The 17,500-nt window shown below is 49.6% G+C and overlaps 2 protein-coding genes across 2 annotated transcripts in view; one reads left to right on the top strand and one right to left on the bottom strand.

The window, feature by feature from the left end:
• Positions 1 to 93: 93 nt before the first annotated feature.
• On the bottom strand, positions 94 to 7,790 carry wdr74 (WD repeat domain 74). The gene is given in 4 exon segments (XM_034148265.1): positions 94 to 401; positions 403 to 755; positions 6,639 to 6,917; positions 7,399 to 7,790. Coding segments are annotated over 4 exon segments (1,164 nt in total). The 5' UTR covers positions 7,732 to 7,790; the 3' UTR covers positions 94 to 202.
• A 918-nt stretch (positions 7,791 to 8,708) lies between these two features.
• Positions 8,709 to 17,500, top strand: part of LOC117496557 (protein IWS1 homolog) — a 33,354-nt gene continuing 24,562 nt past the window's right edge. Inside the window, exons 1-11 of the mRNA XM_034148258.1 lie at positions 8,709 to 8,886; positions 10,150 to 10,214; positions 11,143 to 11,701; positions 12,342 to 12,407; positions 13,767 to 13,959; positions 14,088 to 14,145; positions 14,219 to 14,322; positions 14,519 to 14,669; positions 15,164 to 15,246; positions 15,477 to 15,606; positions 16,573 to 16,690. Coding sequence (XP_034004149.1) covers positions 8,844 to 8,886; positions 10,150 to 10,214; positions 11,143 to 11,701; positions 12,342 to 12,407; positions 13,767 to 13,959; positions 14,088 to 14,145; positions 14,219 to 14,322; positions 14,519 to 14,669; positions 15,164 to 15,246; positions 15,477 to 15,606; positions 16,573 to 16,690 — 1,570 coding nt within the window. The 5' untranslated portion in view covers positions 8,709 to 8,843. The remainder of the gene's footprint in view (positions 8,887 to 10,149; positions 10,215 to 11,142; positions 11,702 to 12,341; positions 12,408 to 13,766; positions 13,960 to 14,087; positions 14,146 to 14,218; positions 14,323 to 14,518; positions 14,670 to 15,163; positions 15,247 to 15,476; positions 15,607 to 16,572; positions 16,691 to 17,500) is intronic.

Genomic DNA, 17,500 nt, shown 5'->3' on the forward strand with positions numbered 1-17,500 from the left:
TGAGCGAAGGAGCTTCAGGCGAGGCTCGTCTGAGCGAAGGAGCTTCAGGCGAGGCTCGTCTGATAGAGATCATAAAGTGAGAGGAGTCGTGAGTACAAGCTGTTATTTTAATAAAGCTCTCAGACAAAATATCACAAAATACATCTCAGTTTCAGCCTCACAGCGTTCAAATGTCCCACACTGTGACCGGGCCTCAAACGCCTCAATCCTCTCCTTTTTTGCTTTTCTTCTTCTTCAGCGTCTCCTCCTCCTCTACCTCCTCTTCCTCCGTACTCTTCCTCTTCCCCTGCTCCTCTACCCTCTCCATGGTCTCCCACACCTCATCCTCCTCCTCCTCCTCCTCCTCTTCCTCTTCCTCCTTCTTCACCTCCTCGCCCCCCGCCCCCGCCCCGCCCCCCCCACTCCTCCCGCTGGCTGGCGAGCAGCAGGCAGTTGAGGCGGGACTTCAGGTAGACCTTGTGCTGGAGCTTCCGGTCCTCCAGGCTGTGGATCCGGAGGAACCGGTCCAGACCGCAGGAGGCCACGATGGGGAGGGAGGGGTGGCACTGCAGGGCCCTCACCCCCCCACACAGACCCTTCAGGACCCCCCTCACCAGGCCCTTCCTCAGGTCCAGCACGGCCACCTCGCCCCGGGTGTTGCCCACCACCACAGAGGTGCCCCCCGTCGGCAGGGAGAGGGCCGTCAGAGGGTAATCCCCGAACTCCATCTCCATCACGGGGCGGCGCTGGGGGGAGGAGGGGTCGTGGATATGGACCTGGGGGGGGGGACAAAGTGTTATTGATATATATATGAATACACTAAGGAGGGGTCGTGGATATGGACCTACTTTATCTCTACTGCTTTATTGTGTTTTATATATTGATGTTGAATTGTTTGAGGACGTGTGCCTCTGATGATGAAACTACCCTCGACCAATAGTCATCAATTAAGGCGATCAGTCGACTAATCGTCGCACGTTTATGAAACATTAGGATTATAAATGTCTTTTTTCTCCCTAAAGTGTTTCAGTTCCAAAGGCTCGTTATTAGAGAGCGTTATTGTGACGGCCGATAGAGAGCGTCGTTGCGACGGCCGATAGAGAGCGTCGTTGCGACGGCCGATAGAGCGTCGTTGCGACGGCCGATAGAGAGCGTCGTTGCGACGGCCGATAGAGCGTCGTTGCGACGGCCGATAGAGAGCGTCGTTGCGACGGCCGATAGAGAGCGTCGTTGCGACGGCCGATAGAGAGCGTCGTTGCGACGGCCGATAGAGAGCGTCGTTGCGACGGCCGATAGAGAGTTATTGTGACGGCCGATAGAGCGTCATTGTGACGGCCGATAGAGAGCGTCGTTACGACGGCCGATAGAGAGCGTCATTACGACGGCCGATAGAGAGAGTTATTGTGACGGCCGATAGAGAGCGTTATTGTGACGGCCGAGAGAGAGCGTTATTGTGACGGCCGATAGAGAGCGTTGTTACGACGGCCGATAGAGAGCGTTATTGTGACGGCCGATAGAGAGCGTTATTGTGACGGCCGATAGAGAGCGTTATTGTGACGGCCGAGAGAGAGCGTTATTGTGACGGCCGATAGAGAGCGTCGTTACGACGGCCGATAGAGAGCGTCGTTACGACGGCCGATAGAGAGCGTCGTTACGACGGCCGATAGAGCGTCGTTGCGACGGCCGATAGAGAGCGTCGTTGCGACGGCCGATAGAGAGCGTCGTTGCGACGGCCGATAGAGAGCGTCGTTGCGACGGCCGATAGAGAGCGTCGTTGCGACGGCCGATAGAGAGCGTCGTTGCGACGGCCGATAGAGAGCGTCGTTGCGACGGCCGATAGAGAGTCGTTGTGACGGCCGATAGAGAGAGTCGTTGTGACGGCCGATAGAGAGAGTTATTGTGACGGCCGATAGAGCGTCATTGTGACGGCCGATAGAGAGCGTCGTTACGACGGCCGATAGAGAGCGTCATTACGACGGCCGATAGAGAGCGTCATTACGACGGCCGATAGAGAGAGTTATTGTGACGGCCGATAGAGAGCGTTATTGTGACGGCCGAGAGAGAGCGTTATTGTGACGGCCGATAGAGAGCGTTATTGTGACGGCCGATAGAGAGCGTTGTTACGACGGCCGATAGAGCGTTATTGTGACGGCCGATAGAGAGCGTTATTGTGACGGCCGATAGAGAGCGTTATTGTGACGGCCGAGAGAGAGCGTTATTGTGACGGCCGATAGAGAGCGTCGTTACGACGGCCGATAGAGAGCGTCGTTACGACGGCCGATAGAGAGCGTCATTGTGACGGCCGATAGAGAGCGTCGTTACGACGGCCGATAGAGAGCGCCATTGTGACGGCCGATAGAGCGTTATTGTGACGGCCGATAGAGAGCGTTATTGTGACGGCCGAGAGAGAGCGTTATTGTGGCGGCCGATAGAGAGCGTTGTTACGACGGCCGATAGAGAGCGTTATTGTGACGGCCGATAGAGAGCGTCATTATGACGGCCGATAGAGCGTCATTGTGACGGCCGATAGAGAGCGTTGTTACGACGGCCGATAGAGAGCGCCATTGTGACGGCCGATAGAGAGCGTTATTGTGACGGCCGATAGAGAGCGTCATTGTGACGGCCGATAGAGAGCGTCATTGTGACGGCCGAGAGAGAGCGTCATTGTGGCGGCCGATAGAGAGCGTCATTGTGGCGGCCGATAGAGAGTTATTGTGACGGCCGATAGAGAGCGTCATTGTGACGGCCGATAGAGAGCGTCATTGTGGCGGCCGATAGAGAGCGTCATTGTGACGGCCGATAGAGAGCGTCATTGTGACGGCCGATAGAGAGCGTCATTGTGACGGCCGATAGAGAGCGTCATTGTGACGGCCGATAGAGAGCGTCATTGTGACGGCCGATAGAGAGTCATTGTGACGGCCGATAGAGAGCGTCATTGTGACGGCCGATAGAGAGCGTCGTTACGACGGCCGATAGAGAGCGCCATTGTGACGGCCGATAGAGAGCGTTATTGTGACGGCCGATAGAGAGCGTTATTGTGACGGCCGAGAGAGAGAGTTATTGTGACGGCCGATAGAGAGCGTTATTGTGACGGCCGATAGAGAGCGTTATTGTGACGGCCGATAGAGAGCGTTATTGTGACGGCCGAGAGAGAGCGTTATTGTGACGGCCGATAGAGCGTTATTGTGACGGCCGAGAGAGAGCGTTATTGTGGCGGCCGATAGAGAGCGCCATTGTGACGGCCGATAGAGCGTTATTGTGACGGCCGATAGAGAGCGTTATTGTGACGGCCGAGAGAGAGCGTTATTGTGGCGGCCGATAGAGAGAGTTATTGTGACGGCCGATAGAGAGCGTTATTGTGACGGCCGATAGAGAGCGTTATGACGGCCGAGAGAGAGCGTTATTGTGACGGCCGAGAGAGAGAGTTATTGTGACGGCCGATAGAGAGCGTTATTGTGACGGCCGATAGAGAGTTATTGTGACGGCCGATAGAGAGCGTTATTGTGACGGCCGATAGAGAGCGTTATTGTGACGGCCGATAGAGAGCGTTATGACGGCCGAGAGAGAGCGTTAGTGACGGCCGAGAGAGAGCGTTATGACGGCCGAGAGAGAGCGTTATTGTGACGGCCGAGAGAGAGCGTTATTGTGACGGCCGATAGAGAGCGTTATTGTGACGGCCGATAGAGAGCGTTATTGTGACGGCCGATAGAGAGAGTTATTGTGACGGTCGATAGAGAGAGTTATTGTGACGGCCGATAGAGAGCGTTATTGTGACGGCCGATAGAGAGCGTTATGACGGCCGAGAGAGAGCGTTATTGTGACGGCCGATAGAGAGCGTTATGACGGCCGAGAGAGAGCGTTATTATGACGGCCGATAGAGAGCGTTTTTATAGCGGCCGATAGAGAGCGTTATGACGGCCGAGAGAGAGCGTTATGACGGCCGATAGAGAGCGTTATTGTGACGGCCGATAGAGAGCGTTATTGTGACGGCCGAGAGAGAGCGTTATTGTGACGGCCGAGAGAGAGCGTTATTGTGACGGCCGATAGAGAGCGTTATTATGACGGCCGATAGAGAGCGTTATTATAGCGGCCGATAGAGAGCGTCATGACGGCCGAGAGAGAGCGTTATTGTGACGGCCGATAGAGAGCGTTATTGTGACGGCCGATAGAGAGCGTTATGATGGCCGAGAGAGAGCGTTATTGTGACGGCCGATAGAGAGCGTTATGACGGCCGAGAGAGAGCGTTATTATGACGGCCGATAGAGAGCGTTATGACGGCCGATAGAGAGCGTTATTGTGACGGCCGATAGAGAGCGTTATTGTGACGGCCGATAGAGAGCGTTATGACGGCCGAGAGAGAGCGTTATGACGGCCGATAGAGAGCGTTATTATAGCGGCCGATAGAGAGCGTTATGACGGCTGATAGAGCGTTATTGTGACGGCCGATAGAGAGCGTTGTTACGACGGCCGATAGAGAGCGCCATTGTGACGGCCGATAGAGAGCGTTATTATAGCGGCCGATAGAGAGCGTTATGACGGCCGAGAGAGAGCGTTATTATGACGGCCGATAGAGCGTTATTGTGACGGCCGATAGAGAGCGTTATTGTGACGGCCGATAGAGAGCGTTATGACGGCCGATAGAGAGCGTTATTATAGCGGCCGATAGAGAGCGTTATTGTGACGGCCGATAGAGAGTTATTATGACGGCCGATAGAGAGCGTTATTATAGCGGCCGATAGAGAGCGTTATTATAACGGCCGATAGAGAGAGTTATTATGACGGCCGATAGAGAGCGTTATTATAGCGGCCGATAGAGAGCGTTATTATAACGGCCGATAGAGAGAGTTATTATAGCGGCCGATAGAGAGCGTTATTATAGCGGCCGATAGAGAGCGTTATGACGGCCGATAGAGAGCGTTATTATAGCGGCCGATAGAGAGCGTTATTATAGCGGCCGATAGAGAGCGTTATGACGGCCGATAGAGAGCGTTATGACGACCGAGAGAGTTATGACGGCCGATAGAGAGCGTTATTATAACGGCCGATAGAGAGCGTTATTATAACGGCCGATAGAGAGCGTTATTATAACGGCCGATAGAGAGAGTTATGACGGCCGATAGAGAGCGTTATTATAGCGGCCGATAGAGAGCGTTATTATAACGGCCGATAGAGAGTTATTATAGCGGCCGATAGAGAGCGTTATTATAGCGGCCGATAGAGAGCGTTATGACGGCCGATAGAGAGCGTTATTATAGCGGCCGATAGAGCGTTATTATAGCGGCCGATAGAGCGTTATTATAGCGGCCGATAGAGAGCGTTATGACGGCCGATAGAGAGCGTTATGACGACCGAGAGAGAGTTATGACGGCCGATAGAGAGCGTTATTATGACGGCCGATAGAGAGCGTTATTATAACGGCCGATAGAGCGTTATTATAACGGCCGATAGAGAGCGTTATTATAACGGCCGATAGAGAGCGTTATTATAACGGCTGATAGACTTGACTGCTATTTTCAGGAGGTTTTTTTTTGCTTGTGAGACGATGTGTGCTCATATATATATATATACATAAATACATAAATAAATACATAAATAAATATGAGCACACATTGTCTCACAAGCAAAAAAAACCCTCCTTAAAACAGCAGTCAAGTGTACAGTCCACTGTCCAGACAAAGACCCAGATGTCTCAACAGGCCATATCCAAATCTGTATTTCAAAGATTTCGAGCAAGGAACACCAACATGTTTGCATTGTCGGGAAAATGCATCTGTGATTGTAAACTGTAGGGAAGGTGGGGGCTCTCCATCTCCAGCTGCCGTGTTTGCTCCCAGCTGGGAGAATGGGGTGGTTGTGTTTCAGGTGCAGTTTAAGGTTGGTCGTATCGCTAGTTTTTGTTGCTACCTTTTTAAAACAAATGCGACACACCGCCCGGCTCATTGAAGTCCGTAGGTTCGCCTCGTTGATTTGGCTTACATCCAAAATATTCCCACACCGGAGACGTGGAATTAGGTTTTGCAACCAATTCCATTTAACTTCAAATTCCCCTGGAGTAAGTCACACGTTGTCTCCTGCTTGTCTCTATATTATTCATTTGGCTGCTACACTGCTGCACGCGGAGTGTCCTGACCTGGCTGTGTGTGAGCCCCTCACAGCGCGCCGGGCTAACATGCTGGTCACATCCTTATGTAAACAAACACGCATGTAAACGGCAATTTATCGAGCTCAGAAAAGTTATCGAGTCCATTTTTATTTATCGTACGATAAGTCAATGTATTGATTATCGCGACAGGCCTAACCATCACACACACACACTAGTGTCTCATCAGGAACCATCACACACACACTAGTGTCTCATCAGGAACCATCACACACACACACACACACACTAGTGTCTCATCAGGAACCATCACACACTAGTGTCTCATCAGGAACCATCACACACACACTAGTGTCTCATCAGGAACCATCACACACACACTAGTGTCTCATCAGGAACCATCACACACACACACACACACACTAGTGTCTCATCAGGAACCATCACACACACACACACACACACTAGTGTCTCATCAGGAACCATCACACACACACACACTAGTCTCTCATCAGGAACCATCACACACACACACACACTAGTGTAGCAGTGGACCCACCTGATGGTAGCCCGTGCAGGTGACCACCTTCTCAGACTGGGGGATGAAGGCCATGTCCCGGACCCACTGAGCCCTCTTCAGGTCCAGCCAGTCGTCCTTCAGGTTCTTAGCGGAGAACACGGGGGGGTTCTTTGGGTTCTCCAGGTCCCAGATCTTCAGCCCGTTCTCCTTCCCCCCGGTGGCCATTTTGTTTCTCTGAGCCGGGTTCTGACGCATCCGAGACACGTTCTTCCCCGTTATCACCTCTGCTACCGGGTCACTGCTGGACTCACGCCACACCTGGGAGACAGGTAAACAGGTAAATACCATGTAAACACCTGGAACACCTGGAACACCATCACATGTAAACACCTGGAACAGCATCACATGTTACACAAGTATAGTAACTAAGTATATTACTTCAGTACACATGTTGATATCGAGTACTCCCCCCTCCAGTCCTCATGTAAACATTCATCAGAACCAGGAGGACACTTTGTGAGATTTAAAAACACAACTGCATCACTGGAACTATCAAGGTGTTCCTGCTGAGGTGTCCGCTGACATTAACTCGTGGGGGGGCAACACTACAGGTCTCTCTATACAGGTCTACAGGTCTCTTTCTACAGGTCTACAGGTCTCTCTCTACAGGTCTACAGGTCTCTCTCTACAGGTCTACAGGTCTCTCTATACAGGTCTCTCTATACAGGTCTCTCTCTACATGTCTCTCTCTACAGGTCTCTCTCTACAGGTCTACAGGTCTCTCTACAGGTCTACTCACCCTGATGGTCCCGGTCTCCTGGCAGGTCACCAGCCCCCCCTCCTCCAGGACCTCCAGCCCAGTAAAGCCTCCTTCTTGCGGGTCTCCACAGCTCCGGGTCTCGGTGAAAGACCCCTTCTCGAGGCTGAAGGTCTTGACGGATCCGTCGCGCGCCCCCAGCAGCAGGTCCGTCTCCGCGCGGTCCCCCCACACCAGCACGCGCACCTCCTGGTCCCGGGACAGGTGTTGCGTGTTGCAGAAGTTAAAGGCCTGTTTCCGGGACAGACTGACCCCCTTCAGGATGCCGGTCTCTGAGCCCAGGAACACCGAACAGAGCCGACTCGAGTCCGCCATCTCGATACACGTGTGTTGTTATGGGGACTGTGTCGCGCGACTCTGACGTCTTCTTCTTCTTCTTTGGTTTGATGGCGAGTCGCAACCACTTGGAGCATTGTCGCCACCTACTGTTGACTTGTTGAATCTTCAAGTTATATCTTTGTCCTCAGTAGAGTGTTTTTGAGAGACGTGAAGATCAGTTTGTGAACTTCATTTCCCGTGTTTCTTGCGAATATTGACTTGAGATCCATGTCCTTGATGTTATGTTGTTCCATTGCAGTTTTCAGAATGAGTCTTTGTCTGGTATATTCCGGGCAGCTAAAGAATACATGATGTATTGTCTCTGATTGTTGGAGAGCTGCCAGTTGGATGTTTTCCAATCAGATGCAGTGATGACTTTAATCCGGAGTGACCCAATTTGATCCTGATGATAATGTTCTGTTCTCAACTCTGACGTCACTCAGTGTTCTTCTTAAACTCCATATTCATAAGTCTTGCACACCAGATGCTCATGCTAGTGCTAATGGGGATCCTAATAAAGACAAGAAGACCAGATGATAATGAGTCTGTGCGATGGCAGGAAGAAGGCGATAGAAAGAAACCCATGTGAGATGAAACTAGTCTGAAGGAAGGGACATTCTCTGATTCCCACCTGACAGCACAGATCCTCCACCTCCTTTGCTTTGAACTGTTACAGCAAACCAAGCCCTACAAACTGAAGAGGTCATTGATGAAGGCAGCGATGGCTAAATGCTAACACCACTTCAAGGTTGATGTTTTACATGATTTAACGTGGGTTTTTTGCAACCAGGGAAAACGTTATATAGATGTGTTTTTGTTTCTAAATGTACTTTATGTTCATGTATTGCTGGGGAACCTGAGCTGCCAGGTGAAAGCTGGGGATCTTATCATATCTTATTTTGAAAAAAACATCCGACTACGTCATTGTTAGATGGCCGCACGTTGGCGCATGCGCATATCTCATTAGCCACACCACCATTTTGGCTCTCAGTTAGCTTTTAGTTTCTAAAAAAAAACGTATAATTTCTCCCGCTTTTGTATTAAAGTTAAAACAAACACAGAGCCGTCAGCTGTTTGGATCTGAACCCGAGCCTTTGTTCTTCAGGGAAATGGACGGAGAAGAGGAAGACTTTGTGTCCGGGAGAAACTCTGGTAAAAATAGACTGTTGTTCTGCTTTGTTTCACAACATGCTAATAAGCTAACTATGCTACATACACTCATTGTAGTCAGTCGTAGATGGAGCTAACTATGCTAACAAGCTAACTATGCTACATCCACTCATTGTAGTGGGTCGTAGATGGAGCTAACTATGCTAACAAGCTAACTATGCTACATCCACTCATTGTAGTGGGTCGTAGATGGAGCTAACTATGCTAACAAGCTAACTATGCTACATACACTCATTGAAGTGGGTCGTAGATGGAGCTAACTATGCTAATAAGCTAACTATGCTACATCCACTCGTTGTAGTGGTTCTTAGATGGAGCTAGCTATGCTAACAGGCTAACATCCACTCGTTGTAGTGGTTCTTAGATCAATCTAACAAGCTAACATGCTAAGCTTCAGAATCAGAATCCCTTTATTCCTCCCAAAAAGGGGAAATGAACGTTGTTACAGCAGAGTATAGATAGGGACGAAGAACATAGAACATTATCATATAAACAGGCATTCACATAGTATTTAAAAATACATACATATTACAATTTACATAAGTACACTTTCAAGTATATAGTAGGTAGCTCCAGTGACTCCAGGTGCTACACATGACACACAGGAGGCTGTTTAGCTCTTATTCTCTGTCATATTGTGACTAAAGGTGATTGATGGTACTGTCTGTGTCTCATAACAGCTGCTGTGCAGGTTCAGGGGTGTAATATATAACTGAGTAGATGTACTCTTTCCTGTACACATCTGAGGTACTGATCTGGTGGAGATTCATATAAAGGCCATGAAGTAGGTTTAATGTAATACATGTCTCCTTGTTGAACAGAACATAAGCAGTGAAGTAAACCTTGATGAGCGACGGTTACACACATGAAGCCTGGTATAGTTTCATAGTAGTTATAGTTCTGGGCAAAGAAAGGAATATTTGGTTTCAGTTAATAGTAGAATAGATCCTGTTTTTTACCAAAATATGTTGTGCCTTTTGGACATTAAGAATATTTTAGTGTGCGATGCAGCTTTGTCTTTGGCATTTTGTAAACTCAGTTTGAGGTTATTATTACAAATAAGTTTTCTCTCTTGTCTCTATGGTCTCACTCAAACGCCACTCAAATAGAAACATGCTTCTATTATAAAATAGTGATTTCACACGTCTTGCTGTTATTCCACCACAAAAACATTATTTTTCTGCAGGTGTGTAACAGTCCATCCTGACGAGGTACAGACGCTGACGTGTTTTTGTTTTGTTGCAGACGATGGAGGCGGCACTCCGGTTCAGGATGAACTCCCGGGGTCAGACGGCGGCCATCAGTCTGAGGTCAGAGCTCCACACACTGCCTGATACATTACAATCAGCCCCTGTGGTTCCTTTAGTGCTGTCCGTTATCAATCACTCCTATGCATACATCAATGCACACACTGTTGACAATATCAGGTTTCCACTGTAGGCAAGGCAAGTGTATTTATACAGCACCTTTCAGCACACGGCAATTCAAAGTGCTTTACAAAATAAAATAAAATACATTTAAGAATAAATACAGAAAACACATTATACAATGGCATATAATCAAATAAACACAACGGCTATAAAACAGTTTGGGTATGAACAGCTCACTCAAATGCAGCGACAAAAAGATATGTTTTAGTCTGGATTTGAAAGTACTAAGGGTTGCAGAGGACCTGCAGGATCCAGATGGTCGGGGCATACAAGCTAGACGCTGCTTCTCCATGTTTAGCTCTGACTCTTGGAGCAGAGACTAGAGGACCTGAGACTCAGACCAGAGGACCTGAGACTCAGACCAGAGGACCTGAGACTCAGACCAGAGGACCTGAGACTCAGACCAGAGGACCTGAGACTCAGACCAGAGGACCTGAGACTCCTGGGCGGTTCATACTGCTGCACGAGATCGTTAAAATGATTTGGTCCTAAACCATTCAGTGCTTTAAAATCAATTCTCTGGAAGCCAGTGTGAAGACTTCAGAACTGGACTGATGTGATCCACTCTTTCAGTGTGAAGACTTCAGAACTGGTAGATTTCAACAATATATGAAAGGGCCATGTCTGCACCACGGCACCGAGTCGACCCACCAGGTTCAGAACCAGGTTCAGAACCTGGTGGGTCGACTCGGTGCCGTGGTGCAGACATGGCCCTTTCATATATTGTTGAAATCTAGCACAACAGGTGATCTTTAAAATGCTTCCAGATGTTTCTGTGACTCTGAGCCAGGACTGTTTGTCTCGACAGGACGATGGCAGTAACGATGGAGACGCCCCGAAACCCATGGAAGGAGGAGGCAGTGATGATGAAGAGGAGCAGCGAAGAGGAGGCGGCAGCGATGAAGAGGCTCGTCCTCGAGCCGCCGACAGCGACAACGAATCCTCTCCTCCGGTGAAACGCAGGATGAGCGGCTCAGAGGACGAGTCGCCCGCCAAACACACGTCAGATAACGAGGAGGGCGGGGCGTCGCCTGCCGCCAAACGCAGGGCGAGCAGCTCAGACATGGAGGAGGAAGAGGAGGGGAAGAAGGAGGAAGAGGAGGAGAGGAAGAAAGCAGACAGCGACTCGGAGAACGACAAACACCACAGTGACTCTGAAACAGAGACGCCTGCAAGACGCAAGGCGGCACAGATAGACTCTGGGGGGGAGGGGGGGGCGCAGCAGGAGGAGGGAGGAGGAGGAGGGAAGTGGAAGGCTGTCATGCAGTCTGATAGTGAGGAGGAAGAGGAGGGCAAACAGAAGAAGGCTGCAGCAGCAGGAAGTGATGGAGAGCAGCAGAAAGACGACAGTGAAGACGAGAAGCCAGGTAACGCACTCTGATGAAGATATCTGTTATTCAAACCTAACTTTATTCAGAGAGAAGTGTTCACGTGCTTCACCAACAGATCTCTGTTATTCAAACCTAACTTTATTGAGAGAGAAGTGTTCACGTGCTTCACCAACAGATATCTGTTATTCAAACCTAACTTTATTCAGAGAGAAGTGTTCACGTGCTTCACCAACAGATCTCTGTTATTCAAACCTAACTTTATTCAGAGAGAAGTGTTCACGTGCTTCACCAACAGATCTCTGTTATTCAAACCTAACTTTATTCAGAGAGAAGTGTTCACGTGCTTCACCAACAGATATCCCCTTTCCAGGTAACAGAGAAACAGCTTTGGGATTACAAAGGAACCCTAACCAACGCAGGTGATCAGCTCACCAGCTCACCTGGTGATCTCCTCTGAGCTCACCAGGTGATGTCCTCTGAGCTCACCAGGTGATCTCCTCTGAGCTCACCTGGTGATCTCCTCTGAGCTCACCAGGTGATCTCCTCTGAGCTCACCAGGTGATCTCCTCTGAGCTCACCAGGTGATCTCCTCTGAGCTCACCAGGTGATCTCCTCTGAGCTCACCAGGTGAATGTACCTTCAGGGTTTATTGACCTGTGTTTGTGTGTTTCTGCAGTGAAGAGGAAGAAGGCCATCCTGTCAGACAGCGAGGAAGAAGACGAGGAGAAGACCAACAAACCAGGTGAGGAAGATCTCTAACCCATCTTCATCAGGGGAGAAACCACCAATCAGAGATCAGAGTATTATTTGCCCCTTTTGTTTGTTAGTTTGTTCACCAGGTAAAGCGGCCTTGGGTCCCTTGAAAGGTGCTACACAACTATTATTATTATTATTAGAGCAGTCCCTCACAGTCCCTCCTTAGTCCCTCACAGTCCCTCCTTAGTCCCTCACATGCCCCTTTCACACAGGAAAAAAACGGTACTTTTCAGCTCCGAGCCGGAGCTGAAAAGTACCGTTTTTTTTCCTGTTCACACCGCAGCGGCGCCGCCTCTTAGCTCCTGAATCCGGTTCACTTCCAGCTCCAAAAAATTGTCGGTCTAGAGGCAAGAGCTTCGGAGCTATGACGCGGCGTCGCTTACGTCTCTCTTACGTGGAGGCGTGCAGGAAACTAAACCCACCTCCCCTGAACATGGGTCGACTGAAGAGTCTCGTCATGCCTGCCTACAAGCAGTAGCGCTGAGCAAAGTGACTAGAAGGCAACCACACACTTATAAAGAAACACACTTTCTAAAGTCAGGCAACACTAACCAGGCTTCGTGTGATTCTGTTTATTTGTACCTTACTTTGACCATCCGTTCGCTGTTATTGATCATTGTGGAGAGCAGGCAGACGTTTGTTATTATAGCAGCTATCGGATGGAATCAATACATGGGCTGCACAGGTTGTCATGTCCGACTATCACAAGTAGAATCATAATGAAAAATACGCCGGTAAAAAGTGCCTGTAGAAAACGGCTTAGCAAGTAGTCAGTTTAGCTTCGGTTGCTATGCTAACATCACCCATGTTATACCAGAGAAACTTTCATAACAGCGTTGTGATGCCAAACAGCGTGAATTCAGACTGACACACATTCACTGAGTTGTCGTAATCAAACTAAACTGATATTTCTGATCGAATACCAATACTGCTGCCATACTGGGCCTCCTGTGATGATGTCATAGCCTCCTGTGATGATGTCATAGCCTCCTGTGATGATGTCATAGCCTCCTGTGATGATGTGATATCTTCCTGTGATGATGTCATAGCCTCCTGTGATGATGTCATAGCCTCCTGTGATGATGTCATATCTTCCTGTGATGATGTCATAGCCTCCTGTGATGATGTCATAGCCTCCTGTGATGATGTCATAGCCTCCTGTGATGATGTCATATCTTCCTGTGATGATGTCATATCTTCCTGTAATGATGTCATAGCCTCCTGTGATGATGTCATAGCCTCCTGTGATGATGTCATATCTTCCTGTGATGATGTCATAGCTTCCTGTAATGATGTCATAGCCTCCTGTAATGATATCCTCTCCTCCCTCTGCTCCTCCTCACAGTGAAGAGGAGTCGGGCGATGTCTGACGAGGAGAACTCGGACAGAGACGGCCATGACGACACGTTAGCCAAACTGAGGGAGCTGGGCTCAGACAGCAGTGATGAAGAGGAGGGGTCAAAGGTCACAGAGGAGAAGAAGGACGAGAAGGCTCTGTTCGGGAGCGACAGCGAATCAGGAGAGGGCGAGGAGGAGGAGTGAGTATTATAGGAGGAGGAGGTATTTGACAGAGCAAAATCAGAAAGAAATGGAATAGAAACAGCATGAATGTAGAGATGATGATGAAGTGGTGATTCTCTGGATTCTAACCTTGTGTTTGTTTCAGGAAGATGATCGCTGACATCTTCGGAGAGTCCGGGGACGAAGAGGAGGAGGAGTTCACCGTGAGTTCAGACTCAAACTGAAGACGCGCTGCAGACTTTATGAAGTGTAATAACAACCTGTGTCGTCCTGCAGGGATTCAACCAGGAGGATCTGGAGGAGAAGAAGGAGGCGCAGGAGGAGGAGCAGCAGCAGGAGGACTCGGACTCTGACGAGGGGGTGGACCGCAGCGGGCAGGAGTGAGGACGCCTTCATTTATCACACACAGCAGGGGGCCTTTAATTACACATACAAAATATATCATTAAGAAATTACAATATGATATTTAATGTAAACGGGAAACATTTATTTCATGCATCTGAGAGCTGGGAGAGCCAAGAGCAGGAGCCTCCCTTGCCCTTCAAAGTAAAAGCACTGAGTGTTTTGTGTTCGCAGCATGAGCATGATGTCAGACTTCGACGTCATGCTGGCGAAGAGGAAGGCGATGAACAGCCGGAAGCGCAGAAACCGTGACGGAGGAACGTTCATCAGCGACGCCGACGACGTGGTCAGCGCCATGATCAGCAAGATGAACGAGGCCGCCGAGGTACCCGCCACAATAAGAGCCTCAGAGCCTCAAAAAGAGTTTGCCCGCCACAATAAGAGCCTCAGAGCCACAATAAGAGCCTGAGAGCCACAATAAGAGCCCCTCCCCGCCACAATTAAAGCCCCTCCCCGCCACAATTAAAGCCCCTCCCCGCCACAATTAAAGCCCCTCCCCGCCACAATTAAAGCCCCTCCCCGCCACAATTAAAGCATCCCCGCCACAATAAAAGCATCCCCGCCACAATTAAAGCCCCTCCCCGCCACAATAAAAGCCTCCCCGCCACAATAAAAGCATCCCAGCCACAATTAAAGCCCCTCCCCGCCACAATAAAAGCCTCCCCGCCACAATAAAAGCCTCCCCGCCACAATTAAAGCCTCCCCGCCACATTAAGAGCCTCTCCCCGCCACATTAAGAGCCCCTCCCCGCCACAATAAGAGCCCCTCCCCGCCACAATAAGAGCCTCCCGTGATACTGACTGTGTTTCTCTCTGACAGGAGGACCGCACTCTGAACGCTCTGAAGAAACCGGCGTTAAAGAAACTCACGCTGCTGCCGCACGTGATCCTGCACCTGAGGAAGTAAGAGCTCATGAAACCCTTTCAAATGTTACATTCATCTCCTGCAATGAAGATGTGACATAAGCCCCTATCTGTGTGTATTCATCTGTATACACGTTTGTAGAACAGGTTTAAAACCAGAAGACTTACTTTATAAATCCCACAACACAATGAATAATCTGAGTATAACGACACAGCACTCCCTTTCCCTCCTGACTCGAGTGGTGTTGACCGTGCTGTGTTTCCCTCAGACAGGACTTGAAGGAGACGTTCATCGACAGCGGCGTGATGTCTGCCATCAAAGAGTGGATCAGTCCTCTTCCAGATAAATCTCTCCCTGCTCTGAGGATCCGAGGAGAGCTGCTGCGCATCCTGCAGGAGGTGACTCAGATGATCAGTGACTTTATTCATGATCACAGACTCAGACATGATGTTGCAGACGCAAGCTCAGCTATCAGCAGATGTAGGCTGCAGGGACGTGGATGCACAAATAGTTATGAGACCATAAGTACAAAAGAAAAGCAAGGCGAAAATGTTATCACACAGTCTGTCTGTTCTGGATTAACAACGTGTCACGTGTTCTGAATTGACCAATCAGAATCGAGTATTCAACTAAGCCATGTAATAAATTGATATAAGAATGATGTGACGACATAATCTCCTCTCCCCTCGTTAGGATGCTCCCTCGTTAGGATGCTCCCTCGTTAGGATGCTCCCTCGTTAGGATGCTCCCTCGTTAGGATGCTCCCTCGTTAGGATGCCCCCTCGTTAGGATGCCCCCTCGTTAGGATGCTCCCTCGTTAGGATGCCCCCTCGTTAGGATGCCCCCTCGTTAGGATGCCCCCTCGTTAGGATGCTCCCTCGTTAGGATGCCCCCTCGTTAGGATGCCCCCTCGTTAGGATGCCCCCTCGTTAGGATGCTCCCTCGCTATGCTCCTCTCTCACTAAGTGTTTCCTGTGACGTTTCCTCTCGTTAGGATGCCCCCTCGCTAGGATGCTCCCTCGCTAGGATGCCCCCTCGCTAGGATGCCCCCTCGTTAGGATGCCCCCTCGTTAGGATGCCCCCTCGCTAGGATGCTCCCTCGTTAGGATGCCCCCTCGCTAGGATGCTCCCTCGCTAGGATGCCCCCTCGTTAGGATGCTCCCTCGCTATGCTCCTCTCTCACTAAGTGTGTCCTGTGACGTTTCCTCTCGCTAGGATGCCCCCTCGCTAGGATGCTCCCTCGCTAGGATGCTCCCTCGTTAGGATGCCCCCTCGCTAGGATGCTCCCTCGCTAGGATGCCCCCTCGTTAGGATGCTCCCTCGCTATGCTCCTCTCTCACTAAGTGTGTCCTGTGTGTTTGCAGCTGCCCAGTGTGAGTCAGGAGACTCTGAAGCACAGCGGCATCGGGCGCTCCGTCATGTTCCTCTACAAACACCCCAAAGAGTCCAGAGCCAACAAAGACCTCGCCCTCAAACTCATCAGTAAGTAAATCCTCAGGGTTAGTGTTGGGAAGGTCCTGAGGGTCCTCCAACATGAGAGTCACACTGTAGCTGTGTGCATGGCAGGATGTGTGAAGATAGGGGTGTGACGGTTCACAAACGCTTCGGTACGTACCTCAGTTTTTAGGTCACGGTTCGGTACGTTTTCGGTACAGATGAAAAAATGATCACAAAACATAAACTATTTTTTTTAAATTATTATAAAACTGAATATTCACTCAAATAAATACAAAATATAATAAAATAAACATTAAGGTGCAGCATTTGGATGAACTGAAATCATCTGTACTTGAACTGTACTGCACTAGCACCTAAGCAGCCAGCTTGACGTTAGGCTTGTATTTTCATGTTTTAAAGAAAGATGAACTTGTCCACATTGCTTGCTGAAAGGGCAGATCTTCTGGCACTAATGTCTCCTGCTGTGGAGAACACCCTCTCTCTAGGGACAGAGGGAGCAGATACAGCCAGGTAGCGCTTTGCTAACATGGCACTGAACTTGTTGCGAGTGGTGGAGGCTTAAATGCTAGTGGGAGTTGGGTTTGCACTTCAGTCTTTTTTCTTTTGGTGCCGGTGATATTCACGTTCGGGTGATGCCTTTTCAAATGAGTGTGCAAGTTGGATGTATTGCCAGCCGCGTAACCAATGTTAGTTGAAGAATGCCGACAAACAGCTTTGGTTCGGTCCACCTGTCTTTGTCCGTCATCCTTGTACGTAACTGCGAAACCAAAATGTTCCCAAACCGGAGACTTCAATGATGCTGGAGGATTTTCCAGCTCAACTTTATCTGCTTTC

This window comes from Trematomus bernacchii, unplaced genomic scaffold (genome assembly GCF_902827165.1).
Source record: "Trematomus bernacchii unplaced genomic scaffold, fTreBer1.1, whole genome shotgun sequence".
NCBI classification, from domain to species: domain Eukaryota; kingdom Metazoa; phylum Chordata; class Actinopteri; order Perciformes; family Nototheniidae; genus Trematomus; species Trematomus bernacchii.